This window comes from Cydia pomonella, chromosome 8, assembly GCF_033807575.1.
Source record: "Cydia pomonella isolate Wapato2018A chromosome 8, ilCydPomo1, whole genome shotgun sequence".
NCBI classification, from domain to species: domain Eukaryota; kingdom Metazoa; phylum Arthropoda; class Insecta; order Lepidoptera; family Tortricidae; genus Cydia; species Cydia pomonella.
Window position 1 is genome coordinate 19502785 of NC_084710.1, and position 16326 is coordinate 19519110.

Here is a 16326-nt window from a genome sequence, read left to right on the forward strand (position 1 = left end):
CAAATTTCTGTTTGGCCCAGTGGTTGACTGGTAGAGAATGCCTCAAGGCATTAAGTCCGCCTATTGTACGTTATACTTGTACTTGTGCAATAAAGTTTAAATAATAATTATAATAATAATGGCGGCATGGGAGAGTAAGGTGCTACACGGGCGGTTCTACAAGGCCCTCACGGGATCCGACGTGGACCTGCTCGCGTCGGTGAACTGGTTACGATTCGGGGACCTCTTCGGAGAAACCGAGGGTTTTGCCTGTGCAATTGCGGACGAAGTTATGATGACGAACAACTATCGGAAATATATCCTGAAGGACGGTACGGTCGAAATTTGTCGGGCATGCCGCCGTCCCGGTGAGTCACTCAGGCATATCATTTCCGGTTGTTCTCATCTTGCTAACGGCGAGTACTTGCACAGACATAATCTCGTAGCCAGGATTATTCACCAGCAACTTGCTCTTCTATACGGCCTTGTGGACCGCGAAGTACCGTACTACAAGTACTCACCTGCGCCAGTTCTCGAAAATGGTCGTGCCACGCTCTATTGGGATCGATCTATTATCACTGACAGGACTATTGTAGCCAATAAGCCTGACATCGTGATAATAGATCGATCGCAACGCCGGGCCGTGCTCGTCGACATCACCATCCCCCATGACGAGAATCTCGTGAAAGCCGAGAAGGACAAATCCAGTAAGTACCTAGACTTGGCTCACGAGATAACCGCCATGTGGGATGTTGATTCGACGATCATTGTCCCGATAGTCGTTTCAGCGAACGGTCTCATAGCGAAGAGTCTCGAACAACACCTTGAGAGACTCTCGCTAGGTGGTTGGATCAAGGGTCAGATGCAGAAGGCGGTGATCTTGAGCACGGCGCGGATAGTCCGGCGGTTCCTCTCCCTGCGGCCCTGACCACCGGCAGCTTGGGCCTTGCCCCGCTGCTGGCGGCACCCTAGGTTAGGTTTTTTATAATGTGTTTATATCTTTTGTATTGTTTTGTAAGTGTTTTTATATTTTACTTTTATATACATATTGTAAAAAGCCTAATCTGAGAGAAAAAGATAAATAAAGGAGATAATAATAATAAACCTTTAACAACTTCCCTATGTCGATTCTGTTTCCCTTGAGATTTGCACTATCGACGTTCAACTGTAATATAATTTGCATGCATAACACTATTACAAGAAAAACTGCTTCATTAACAAAAAAGATCTAAAAAAGACTATACCAAGAGCACCTTTGCTTACAAATGTTAATAACATGGTTGACATTTAATTAAAAGCGAATTTGAATTCATCTGCGCACGCCCCACTCTAACAGGCTGCGTGAAATATCGAAACGATATCGACAGATGTTTCAACAGGTGGAGTAGAAAAAATTGCCAAGTTATAAGTTAAGACTAGAACGGAAAGGTAGTATGGATTAGTGTTGGCACGAACTCGAGGTTATTGAGTCTGAACTTGAAGAACTCAACTCGATTTTACGAGTATGTTAAGCCCCGAGTTAACTCCTTTAAGAGGACAGGCCACTGACGCTTCTCCGCACAAACGTAGTCGCTATTTTCCTCCCCGGATATCGACATTATTGAAAATGTTTTTACATATTTTGATATATATTAACCATAGCTATGCCCCTATGTTTGACTTTTTCTTTTTTTGTGTAAAAATTTGGAGCGAAGAACAGATTACATACAAATTTCCAAAAGGTCCTAACTTTTGCAATAATTAAAGATTCGAAAAAAATGGTTGGATACTATTGTTTGATTCCCCACATCTCCGCTCTGCTCCGCCTCAATGGACAGGAAGCCTTATTGTATGATTTAAGTACGTAACCCATGAATTTTACAAGACATTGCATTGTTTTTGTAAATAAAATTAGATATTACTAAAAAGGACTCGAGTCTCTAACAAGTTAAAAAGAGCTCAAGTTTCGACTTAATTATAAGAGTCTGAGAACCGAGTTGAGTCTTAACAGACGACTCAAAGGACTCGAGTCTTGGCCAACACTAGTCGATATTCATGTGTTATCGGCACGACCGACTTTTTTATAGCAGCACTTTTTTAAATCGATTAATATTGCAGTACCCTTGTGAGTGAAAATAGATGTTCAGGTGATGATGGATGGGTTAGTTTTGTGTCTATATAATTACTTAAGACAGGATATAAGTACCTATTCCCTACATTATAATGAAATGACAGGTTGTTATCGTGAATAGGCTAATATTAGAGTTGATTGTATTAACCTTTCTTGTCTTTTCGTGCCTAAATTAATCTTTTTTAATAATTTGTGTGTTATGATACATGTTAAAAAACATTTAATTTTAATAACAAAGACTAGTTTTATAATATAACAGAGTGAAGGCTATATAGGCATTCTAATCTCCCCTTAGTATCATTATTATGAGTATGTGATTCTATATTCATTTCCCACCACAATACTCTTTTATATTATGTTAGGTAATTTATATTTACCAAAGGGATTGTATATTCGTTTTATATTCAACAATTGTTCCATATTACTTGTTAGTGATTCTGTGTCCACATGGGGACACCATGGGATTTTATAGCTCGTCACACATGCATATCTAACACGTGCTCAAAATTCTAATCTAAATCAGATTACGATCTCATATAAATATGTATTATATCTCGTTTATATTTTACGGCACATAATCAACATAATTGCATATATATTGCCTCTTAATAGGTAGCTGTTTAGAATTATAGCCTCAGGACTATAAACGAAATTAATGAATGCGCAATAGTTGGTAAAATCAGATATTTTTATGAATGAGGAGAAGGATCACCACCCTTGTCAAATATCGAGTTATAAAAATAGTGTAAATATACACGGTAAAATTTAATCGGGAATCAGGAATCAATTTTTCTATTCGTAATTCAGTAATCCCTGGCGTCACATCACATTTATGTAGTACTAACTTTAAGTTGAACTTAACAAGTTCTTTTTTATCATACCTAATTATAAGATTGGGTCGAAACGATGTTCAGTGTTCCCGAATCAATGTACTTTAAATGTTATATGGAGGCAGCATAAACTACAATATCCTGTGACGTTCAGAGCCTGGCCAGGCTTGGCCACAGTACGATAACGAAGCTAAGTCTTTCCCAAGTCAAGAGAACCTCTAGTACACTTTTTGAGACAGACTTATATTTACCCATTATTTAAAATAAATTTAAAAATAATTTATTGTTTATTTTATACAATGATTGGCAACAAGTACTTACAATATGCCCAGCATAATCTTGATTTAACAAGATTGCTTGCTAAGATAAGTTTATTTATAAAACTTTTATATATTTTTTAGTTGATTATTATTGCTTATAAAGCCTTTAATTATTTATACATGTAGCCTTATGAGGTTTTCTTCATACTCATATTATCTATATTATCTAATACCTGTTTAGGATATGAGGCAAACTAAGTAACTAGAACAGCCAGACCCTTCGTCCGTAGGTGTTAATAATACCTGGTGGTACAGGTAATGTTTTTATATTTGTTAGGGTTCGAAGGTTTGATGGAAATGCAATAAGTAACTCCATGGTAGATTTATCCTTAACTTTATCAGCTTTACCTCTGACACCGAAGTGTAGATTAAAGAATGAATAAGTGCAATAAACTACTGTAGAACATTGCGCGCGTGTATTAATCTCCACGGAATGCGCGTGCTCCATCAAACTAACGAGACTACATTTATCACTGCGCCGGATTATTGTTCCTCAAATTGCCTCCAAGACCACTGCCAACATTTTTCATTTCAATACCAACGTTGATTACTTTCGACGATTAATCTGCTGTTGTTTCATCTTGGCATTTTTCTGGTTGCAGTCTAAGTTGCCAGAAGTACTACTTAATTGTTTATACACACATGGCTGAGGTATCCAGCAGTGGCATCATGGCTCTATTTTTATCGCCTGTCACCATGCCCGTCACTTCCCACTTAAATACTTGTTAGAACGTGACAGGCGATAAAAATGCGACCGTGCTACCGCCCCAGGCCTAGTTGAAAAGTTGGAGGATGAGGCTATTTTCTTAAATTCGTAAGTAATTCTATTAAATTCGTAAAGTAATTATGATAGTTCAGCCTACAATTCCTACTGCTGGGCACAGGCTTCCTCTCGTACTCGAGAGGGGTTGGACTTTAATCCCCACAATTCCCTGCACTGGCCTCGGGTTGGGGACTTCACATATGTCTTTAAATTTTTTTGACGATGTGAAAAGCTAGTGGTAAGTTTGAAATGATATTCCGTACGGAAGTTCTGAAAAACTTATTGTCACGAGCCAGGATTTGAATCCGTGATCTCCGGATTGAAAGTCGAATGTGAGATTCAATCATCCACCATCGCTTTATGATAATTTGAAATGAAGGTTTCGTTAGTCAATTTATGACTTCGGATGGATACTTCTGTGATTTTCTAATCATCATAAAATATGAACCATTCGGTGACTATTAAAATCAATTTATAGTAAAGTGAGAGCAATTAACTTCTATTAGACAGTTTCCATAAAAGCCTTTCACGTGCGCTGCGTGTAAACACTCAAGCGCGTGAGGAGAATGCCCGATAGTTAGTAAAATAACTTCTGTATACGCGCACCTGTTCAAAGAACGTTTAAAAGCGATACCGATACTTTCATCTTGCTCGCACTAATCGTATTCGAATTACGGAGTCCGATCAAAAGCGTTTAGGAATCTATAGTTAGCTCGATTATACAGGAACGAGGGCAAGTTGTCATAACAAAAGTTTATAGAGAACAGTGACTGAAGTAAAGGTAAACGCTGGTTGGATCGAGTTTACAAACGTTGCAGGGAAGTACACGCAGATTTGTAATGGGAGTAATAACCCTGACGTGACCAACAATATTGTGTATTCCATTACTTATTTTCTAGAAGTATATGGTAGGTAATGCAAATATTAGAGATGTTACGATGTGGGACATCTTTGTTTCTTGACATTTTACAACGCATATAAATGGCACACACACTTGGTAGCAATTTTACGCGTTATTATTAAATGTAAAACAATTCAAATTTGCGTCCTTATTCAAATTTGCTTGAATGTTAAAAGTTATTCCACCTTTCAACTTTCTTATACTTTCGAATTTATCTACGTTCTCGGTCTACAAGCCATACTACTATAACATAGATTGTTGAAAGCAATGTGATTATTTATCCAGTTTCAAACAGGTCTTCCTAGTATCAAAATATGTCACCCAGGCAGTAGTATCGTAATACTCGTAATACCTACATTTTAACCAGCTACATAATCCACCAGGTCACCATAATTGTCGGCCGCAATCCATAGTACTGTTCTTTAGCCATAAGGAAGAGATAAGGGTTCGGTAAACAATGAAGGGCTCAGCGTGACGCAGGTGCGCAAACACGTATGAGGCAATCGCATGCGCACGTCTGTCGACGTCGAGATGGTTGCTTAGGAACTTTTTATGATATAGGAGGAAAGCGAGCAGAGGAATTGCCTGATGGTAAGCGATTACCGTTAGGTATGGTTGTAAGTGCGTTGCCAGCCTTTAAGATTGATTGATTGGTTTATGATTTATTGCCCCTCTCATAGGTCAATAACAAAATCATAACAAAATACACATACAAGGAGATACAAACAGAAAAAAAATACATAACAAATTGACAGGGTTTCCTAAAACCAAGCAAGAAAATACCAAGCAGTGTGACAAAAGGGATGATTTCACATCTGTTGTGGTTCAGTGTGGACTGGCAGCCACAGCGTTGGTTTCCAGATGGGAGTAGATACGCTCTTTTTTTGAAAGTTAAAGGGTTTCAATGTATTTGTTGTATTGAACAATTGTATTAAACTTCTTGCTGCCCAGAGACCTATAAAAAGGCCTTCCATACCATTGTAACAACGAGTACTATGAACCTTTATTTGGACAAATCACAATTGCATTTGTGTTGGCAACTTTTGATCGCTGGCGCCTAGAAGTTACATCAGTTGACTGCTAAAACTAAGTCCGTTGTCCCGACATTTTTGCCACAGCTCATGGGAGCCTGGGGTCTGCTTGGCAAACTAATACCTAGAATTGGCGTAGGCTCTAGTTTTTACGAAAGCGACTACTGCGACTACTAAGCTACTCCTAAAACTGAGTAAAGGAAAAATACCTACTAAGAACCACAGACCAGTGCTAAGAACAAAGCTCTTAAGTGGGTAATTTAGTTTACATATGATAAGAACAGAGTGTAAACACACTTTATGGCAACTGCTTGTATAAGGTATAAGGAGAAACAAGTTTGTTTCCCTATGCCTCTAAAGGAACTTAGTTAAGTAAAAAAAAAATGTCCATACTGTGTACCTATAAGAAAGATATTGAATATTACTTGGATGAAGAAAATAACATACTTACCATTAAAATTTGTGGCTTCAGTCTCCCTACGAGTAAAGAAAATTTTAGGCTAAGTACCTATTCTGGTTGTTATAGCAGGTCATTAATTCGATCTGGATTATTCTCTGGTGTTGCAGGTGTCCATGGGCGGCGGTAATCGCTTACCATCAGATGATCCGTCTGCTCGTTTGCCTCCTCTATCATAAAATAACCGGCCAAGAACATGTCGGGCCACGCTCAGGGTAGGGTTCCGTAGTTACTCTTCCGTCACAATAAGCTAAACTGGAGCTTAAAGTGTAGTAAATGGACCCTTTCACCCGAGTTAAACAAATAGGCAAATTTGCATAATCAGTACCTAATTAAAGTAAGTCTTTTTACTATGAAGGGAAAACTTTTTGCGATAACTCAAAAACAGCTAAACTGATCATGTCCGCTATAGTTTTCATTTAATGTCTTTCTTAAGCTCTACCTCCACGATTTTTTTCATATTTTTTGGACCTATGGTTCAAAAGTTAGAGGGGGGGGGGGACACATTTTTTTTTCTTTCGGAGCGATTATCTCCGAATACATTCACTTTATCAAAAAATGTTTCTTGAAAACCCCTATTAGTTTTGAAAGACCTTTCCAACGATACCCCACACTCTAGGATTGAAGCGAAAAAAAAAATTCACCCCCACTTTACGTGTAGGGGAGGTACCCTAAAAAAAATTAAATTTTTAGATTTTATTGCACGACTTTGTCGGCTTTATTGATTTATATATCCATGCCAAATTTCAGCTTTCTAGCACTAACGACCACGGAGCAAAGCCTCGGACAGACAGACAGACAGACAGACAGACAGACAGACAGACGGACATGGCGAAACTATAAGGGTTCCGTTTTATGCCATTTGGCTACGGAACCCTAAAAAACGAGAAATGATTTGACAGCAGACATATATAATTCATAATAGGTAAATCCAGATCATAACCTGACAGGTATTACAATCAGAAAAGGTGTCTATGATCCCTATACATGAAACTTCCTCAAGCACATTGTATAAAATGTTTGGTTCAACGGTTGCAAGGCGGCACTGTATTCTCCTAATAACTTCTAAGAAGTAGTCTACCTAAAATAATGAAGTATTATCTTTATTTTAATCAGTTTCTCCATGATAATATAGTTAAATAGATATAGTTTGTGTCATCCACGATGACGCGTAGATTTGTCAAATTTAATCTTTAATAATATGACATTACAAGTAACGCACGCGTCTTCTTGAATGACACAATCTATATAATTAATTTGAAATTTACTCGTACAAGTTGCACGGACTGCTAACACCCCGAACGCGGATGTGAGTTTTTTCGAAGTTCATCGACCGCGTAATTTTAATTAAATCAGACACCTTGAGACCGGACACTTACGACACAATGAAGTAATCCTTACTACATATACATCCTATCTTCTTTCTCCAAATATGAACCGTAGCAGCTTTAAAATAGAATTATTTTTTGAAACACTCTGGTCAGTCAGGTAAGAGCTTGAGAAAGTTAATAGTAAATATCTAATTCTTTTAGAGAGATTGATAGGGCAATAGCGTGCTCCAATTAAATAGTGGGAGTGACTTTTATGGGAACGAGGATGCTATTAAAGGTATCAAACCTGTAACACTAGTGAAATCGAAATAAGTTTCATACAACTTTTATAGAACTTGTACCGTTTCTAACTGGAGTCAGATCATGGTTTATTCAGTTCCTGTGATTGTTTTTAATTAATACTAGGTTACTTTAAAATTAGTTACTTTTAGTTTAATATTAGGTTACTTTATCATGTATAATAGTGTTAGATAATGTCATGAAATCTGAAAGCATTTTGCTTTTGATGTTGTTTACGATGTAAAATAATTGGAAATTGAATTGGTATGTACTACCTACTTTAATTATTTTTTTTGATAATTTCAAACTACGTTTGTGATAGCTCTAGGACGGATACGGATATGGTAGGTATTCCCAAAAATAACAAGTTTTACATACTTATCAATTTTCATTTCATTTTTTTTTTCAAAGGCACATTATACATAATCAATTTCAAAGTTACTGCTTATGCGGTTTGTTGGCGAGACAGCGCTCATTTTTTACATTTTTATGCACCTAAAAAGGTACCGTACTCAATTTTTGAGTATGACGAATTATAAGTATTTGTGAAGTATAAACATATAATTATATTCGGACGATTGACTATGTATCGTATGATTTACTTGGACTGGGCACCATTGGAGCCATAAAGGTCCAACTTTGACCTCACTTGAATATTATTACTAATGTCCTTTTAAAGCCACGCATGTCGCATCATCTGCAATGTGCATAATATAAAATCCATTAGGCCTTTCACCGCTGTCACTCATTACTGTCTTCGCGTCGAGGAGACGAATGTGAATGCATGGTTTTTTCTTGCGTTCTTGGCACGCGTCACATTCACACCGGCTTTAAAACTTTAGATAAGGTTAGTATAAGAAAATGTTAGTATGAGAAAATATTAGGCTTAGGGTAAGAAACTTAAGAGGGGGCTAACGAAGATTGGTAGTTTTAATTTTAAAAGTTTTTTTTATTTTATTATTGGGAAACAAACAGCGAAAAATAATACATATGTTTAAACAAATATAGAATACTCACAAACCATAACAGTTTCCACTTATAGAATAATAACATTCTTTGCTGCTCAAACCAGACTTATACAATTTGGTTTAACTTCTATGAATTTATAAAGTAGGTTTAGGTAAGATTATTAAACTTTAACAACAGAAAAGAAAGACGCTATACCTTGCTTATACTTAATTTACATGCAGCTCATTATTTTAGAGAATACAAATCATTAGATTTTATATTTACTACTTTTTTATTATTACTGTTATTTATTTATTTATGTTCTTAATTGCAGAAACAAACTTGGTAATGTAGAATTAAATATATCAATATCATTTTTCGCAACTTATGTACGGAATATCATTTGATATTAGTTAATCATTAGCTTTTCGGTACAGGAAAATATCGTGCTGAAACCTGCATACATCAGCGAAGAAATTCAAAGGTCTATGTGAAGTCTTCTACCCCTAATGGGCCAGCGTGGGGACGATAGCCCAAACTCTCTCGCGCATGAGAGGAGGCCTGTGCCCAGCAGTGGTACGTATATAGGCTGAATTATTATATTATTAACCAACGGCAATGCCATGAAAAAATTCACACAAAAACTAGACTAGACTATATTTGCAAGGGAGAACCTTAAAAGCCTCCAGCCAAAACCTTAAAAGGTTAAAGTTTGCTCCATGGAAAAAAGTAATGAAAACATGTCTAATTTTCATTTATTTCAGTGGTTTGTCGTTGCCCTGCATAGTAGTGCATACCAAGCCCAGAGATCTGACGAGCAACATTTTAAACCAAAGTATATTTTCAGAGTAATTGTGATAAAGTTTTGCGCGGTGCCATATCTTTTATTTCATTCTAATTTCCTGGCTTTAAACCTCCTCTTAAGAGGGAGGAATAGCTTTGCGATCCTAACGAAATAACGGTACTTTTTCTATGAAATTACATTTTGGGAGACAACGGTTTCCACTAACTAAATATTAATAAATCGCTTTAATTTTGATGTAGATCGCTTCAGCATATATTATAGACTACTCGGTATCGCTTTAAAAATTTTTTTTTGTTCTGCAAATTAAAAAAAAAGGAAAACCTATAAACCTATATTTTCATTATGTTAATGACATACTAAAAATAATGGAAAATGTTTAGAAGTGGATTTATTTACTATTTTTGTATTGACGAGTGCGTGGTATACTAAAGTATACTTCCCTCTTAAGAAATCAAGTGCTGCTGTTGTTAACTTAGAGATAAGTATGTAAAAATACAAAACCTTCTCTGGCCATATTCGAGTAAATATTATAACCGGCGTAAACAAAAGGGTTTTTAATCTTAAAATAGGTGAAACTATTTCGTCTCCTTTCTTATCTGGACTACTTAAGGTAAGTTTCAACACTTTCAACGGAGATAAACTCAAAATGAAATGGTATACTAGAGCGACAGAGGAATACCCAAACGGAGATGGCGGGACGACATCGATACATTCTGTAAAGAGTGGAGGGAATGTGCATGAGGACCAAATGGCGGGAAAGAGGCGAGGCCTAAGCCTAGCTGTGGGACACTAATAGGCTAGAAAACAAAATCCTAGAGTGAACATGTTTGGTCCTTGTACGATAGACAGAGTCTAAACTGCTCTGTTAACGTAAAACAGAAATAATAGTGAAATGATGAAAAAAAAAGGTATTGAAATGTTCAGTTACGTCAGCTACTGTCTTTAAAAAAATAATGACTACTATAAAATGTTGTCATTACCTTAAAAAATACCAAACCACCGCTAAGGTGCCTCGTACTATTACGTCCATCACACAGTATCATAGGTGCAGGCATTTTAATGAGAGTTTGATGCGGCTTCCTCGCCCGCCATCTTGGTTTTTTTACCTCGCCCGTGTCGTAATTACGTGTATGTAAATTGTATCAGATTTATCAACTCACTACAAGCAGGAATGTTGTTAATATATTTCTGTGAACCGTTTTCATCTTGTTAGTATCCTTGTAATGGGGATTATAATTGTAAAAAATAAGTAAAACGTATAAGAAACTAATGTGCGTAAGTTATGTGCGCATTGCGAAAGTAGACTATAATAGTGTGGGAATTCCATAATGCATTGTCTTAAAAGTTTCTATGAAATGTGCTCGCAGATTTTCATGTCTGTTGTGAATGAAAACGTTATACACACATTTTATGTTAATAAGATGCAGGTTAAGCAGGAAGGTTTAATCCATCAGGTTTATTCTACAGGTTCTAACACTTATTGGTACAAAAGTCACGTCAACAAACGACCCCTGTAAGCCTTTACCCACCTTCAGACAGCTGCAATCAAATTTAAGCTTTAAGTGTAGGTTGTAAAGCTCTTGGAGAACTGACGAGAACACGCCTCAGCGTAAATGAGTACGCACCGTTACAAATGTCGCCAAACTAAATAATTGTCCACTCGGGCGTGACCACTATGTTCGCTATTGACCGTAAAAATAATATGACTTCTTGGTACTGCCTCGAGTTGTTTATACGTTTGCAAAGATAATAGACTTTGTAAGTGGAGACTTCGATTAGGTGATGATGAAATCATTTCTATTGTATTTATTTATGTAAGTACCCGAAACGGGTTGGACTTCTCAGCATTATTATGTAGCTGTCGTGTCACGTCGATATTAAATACTAGGTTTATTTTTACATTTCATCACCAAACCCACAAGTATTTTGCGTTTTAGGCTGCCCGTCCACTGAGGTGGAGCGGACCGGAGAGGTGTGGAATCATCAACCAGCATTGGTTGTAATCTCCGCTCCGCTGGATCGCTGGATTACGACCAATGGTATTAGTTTAAGTAAAATTAATAATTCCACTCCGCTCCGACTATACGAGATAGGTAGCCTTGTAATTTAAAATTCTTATTAAACCAAGTTACGTGTAAGTGATAAATAAACATACATAATTTAAATATCTGTACACATTTGCAATCACTGTATCTCTATCGTGACTTCTCTACAAGTGTCAAACGTGGGTAGATTGAATAATTTAATTCTGCCAAAGGCATGTGTGAGTAATCATTAATCGTGATTGTTAATTGAAGATTATTTATTCTAGCGGGACCACTAGCTTACAGGCCAATTCGAGTTTTACTTCATTCATTCATTCATTCATTCATTATTTTAAAATTATAGCTTCAGTCTAGTGGGACTATTTCGCCAGTATCAAGGTATTAGGAACTTTAAATACGACTAAAACTGTACGGTTAGTACAAGGCAGTGTAGGGTGATTTTAGTAGCTCTTGTAAAGCGATAGCTGATGGACTTTACACTGTTGGCCGTTGACTCCAAAATGGTGGTTAAACGCGTTTCAAGATTAATTCTCCATTCACTGCACACAACCACATTAGTTTACTGTATAATAAGCTGTCGATATTACACTTTAAACAATATTAATGAGCTAAAAACAAAGGAATTAATCACGACCCGTGACTATCAAGATGGCGCTCGAACCGGAAGACTCTAGTTTTAGTTATTCGATCTGTTTCCGATATGATACTGATCTGTCAGTATCAAAAGTGACATTTCTTCAACCAAAAACGTCAGTTTTGACACAAAAGATTAGTATCATATGGGTAACAGATCGAATAACGAAAACTCGAATTGGCCCATTACTCGATATTTGAATAATGCCCATAGTCGCCTCTAATGCCATTTATCACTGAGTATTACCGGATTATTGGAGCTTTTAAACCGGTCCACGGATTGTGGTGGTGTGAAGAAAAAACTTTCAAGTTTTAAGCGCTTCGCGTTAATGTGTTGTTTGTTTAACAGGCCAATTCCAACAATATAATGTGATAGGTACTGATCTAACATGGATCTGACATCACTCCAATATGAGATGGTTCCAATCTCGTTTCGAGGACCTGCTGAATTGCGCATTATGTCAACCTTAAACCAAAGATATCATATTTGACACAGACAGATCAGTATCATATTGTAATGAGATTTTTCTTCCTCGCACAACGTATCAGTATTGCGATAAAACGAGGAAATGCCGCCAGCATCCTTGGTACAATGCCTCAAGGCCTATTTTAAATTTAAGATAGTTATATTAATCCTTTGTATAATCAATTGTTATTGTAAATAAATATATTAAGACATAACTAAAACTAGAATACAAAAACATCACTTTTGACACCGTCAGATTAATATCAGATCAGTATCATATTGGAATGACATTAAATACTTAAAAATCTAATTGGCCTGTAAGTTTTCTTTAAAATACTATGCTATGTATAATAAAGTCGAGTTTTTCTACAAGATTCAAGATTACGAAACCTGTTTTATTAAAGTAAGACTTTGCTAGTTTAAAATACGTATCTAAATCCAATTTTGTTAGATTACGTCACATAATTAATTAAAGGTTTAAATGAATTGCTTCATGATTATTTTAAAACTATAAATCTAAGTCAACAATAAGCTACTCAGTCTAAGTTTTTTACGTTGTAAGCTCACGTACGTGGTGTGAACTCAAGTCCCGCCCACGCGCGCCCATTACTTAAGCCAACAGTTTGCGAATCCATCGGCTTTAGGCATTCGCTTTATTTAATCAACACCTCAAAGAATTTCGCGAGTGCTGGGTAAACATTTTATACCAACCTTTTATTTTCATGTTCTTTCATTTTTGTGCGTAGCTGTGGCTTAGAAAGGCGTATCGATAAGGACATTCGTGATGGGCAAAGTTGATAGGTACATTTTAGGCGTCACTTAACTCAAGTGAACACTTCTTCCAAATACTCTTATGGGGCCAACAAATTAAAATATTCCACTTATTTTTCAAGTGAGTAATTATTACACTTTTTTTGAGATAAAGTTCACACCGGCTGATTCATACTTTTACATTTCCGCTCTCGTCACGAGATGTCGGCCCAATCAAGATTGTAATTAAATTAAATTGTTGTACTGCTTTCCGTCTATTTGAGTACCTGCCTACTCGCACAAATCTAGGTTAGAGTAGGTGTCATGGCCTCGTTATCAAGTGTAAACATTTTAAAGTTAACGATACAAAACGGTCAATCAAAAGTTTTGCACTCCGCGGTTATAGAATATCTGGCGACAATAAAACTTTTTAGGTGTTTTTGGAACATACCAATAGAGAGGGAGGGAGGGTGCAGGCCTCCAAGGCTCAGTAAAGTTGGCAAAAACAAGCAGACAGATGTTCCAATGGTCGCAGGTTCTAATCCTGCCGGAGGTGTAATTTTTTATGTTTTTCCTTTAATTTAAAGGCAGAAACATTACTAAAGAAAATGTAGTCAGTACACAGCGTTGATGCGTAGCTTTTACCTGAAGCGTTCCACAGTCCTTTCGTAGTGTGGAAGTTAAAATCGCGCTAGTGAACCTAATTTTAACCGGTGTTAATATCGTGCGTTACCTATAGATCATTACTTTAGACACTCACCTGCACAGCACTATTCAAAAAGCAGTTGTTCTCCCCTGGCGCGTTCCACAGTCCCTTGGTGGTGTGGAAGATGCCGGAGTCACGCGAGTTGTCGCGCGAATGCTGCGGCCGCAGCTCCTCGTGGTATGCGGTCGCCATACCGGCGGTCGCCATCACCGACCGCTTAAGATGTACGCGCAGTCACGTGTCTTCATGTTCACTGAAATTAAGGAGGTTATTTAACATTTTTTATAAAGTAATTAGGGGTGAAAACGTCAGGGAAACTAGCGTCTTATTCGTGGATATTATCAAAGTTAATGATTTCGTTACATTTTACTAAGGCCTAGTTAAAAGAAGTAGAAGTATGAACGTGCCCATATGGATCCAGCAAGAAAATTAGACACATAACTTTAATTCACTAAAAAAGTACTTGACCAAGAGGGTCAAATTATTTGTTCGTTTGGCAGTCACAATCGTCAGATCGTTTATCATCATAACAGATGCAATATACCTACTCAATACTCAATATTTTATTGTAAATTCACAAAGTGGTTGTACAGGTGGTAAACTTATAAGCTAGGTATATCATTGCACGTGTCTGTATGTATAATTAATAAAGTATTTAAGAGCAAGTTCGGCCTGGCCAGCCACATTAGGGCTCTTGCTAGACAACGTCCATAATGTTTATTTAGGGTCGCCGTCATCGAAAACGATGAGGAGGACTATATATGTGTAATTGCAATATTTTAGGCTTCAACAAACGTGCTACCGTTGAATGAATGATTGGATAATTATTATCGCATTGGCGTCTAAAAAGACAATAAATGTCTTACGCCAAACAGGGAAATAATTACGAACTAAAATCAGCGAACGGAATCAGTATCAATTATCCAATTTCCTTATAATTTCATTACTAAGATTTCATATTAATTTACACAATGATTCATTAGTAGATTCCTTTCACTGCACAGGCATTGTGATAGGATTGCGACAAAGTTCAACAATGAAGTGTTTTGTTTAGTCCCACAATAGCTGGAGATATACCTACGAGCATGGCTTGCTCTAAGTGGGTAATCGATTCGTTGTTCCAAGTGTACTGGCCAATTCAAATTTATATTGTGACATCAAAATAATGTCAGTCGCGCGTGAATTTCACTTTCACTTGTGCGTACCTACAAGTACTTACCATCAGAGATAATATATCATTTTAATGTTACAATGTAAGTCGGAATTTGCTTCCTGATCATTGAAATGGCAGTTCCTGACATTGCTGGAGAATCATAGAAAAAAATTAATTGCATGTAGGCTTCAAATAAGATAGAATACCGAGTGATATAGAAATATGTAAGTAACTTGTAGCTTAGTAGGTATACTTAGATCGTGTTATTCACGAAGACGCGTGCCTTGACACATATTGTCATATTATTAAAGGTTAGATTTGACACATCCCCCATCCCCATCTCCGTTTTGCCACCGTGGGACTAGACGCGGACTTGCGTTTCACCCTTACGTTGTTACTTTACCACTGATTCGCACTAAACGCTACGAATCCAGCTTTATCATGCGAACGGAATTCACTTCCTGCAAATCTATTCCCAGTCCACTATAAATCTGTTTAAATCGAGGGTGAATAGACATCCTTTAGGTAAGCATGTTCCATCCTAGACTGCATCGGCACTTTCCATCAGGTGAGATTGTGGTCAAATGCTTACCTTTTCGTAATAAAAAAAAATCTGCGCGTCATCAAGGATACCTACCTAATAAGTGTTTTTTTTCTTATATGTGATAATAATATAATTCATCTAACACGTGTAGAAAACGACCTCCAAAAATCCAGTTATTACGGTAGTATCTAAATGACTGTCTAAGAATACAGTAAAACGGTAGGAAGAGGTAAGGAAGCAAAAGTTACATATCTCCGAGGTCTTAGAAAATGTAA

General features: G+C 36.9%; 1 protein-coding gene across 1 annotated transcript in view; it reads right to left on the minus strand.

The window, feature by feature from the left end:
• The window catches only part of LOC133520785 (uncharacterized), a 138020-nt gene that overhangs the window by 99078 nt on the left and 22616 nt on the right, over window positions 1–16326 (minus strand). Inside the window, exon 2 of the mRNA XM_061855442.1 lies at window positions 14409–14607. Coding sequence (XP_061711426.1) covers window positions 14409–14561 — 153 coding nt within the window. The 5' untranslated portion in view covers window positions 14562–14607. The remainder of the gene's footprint in view (window positions 1–14408; window positions 14608–16326) is intronic.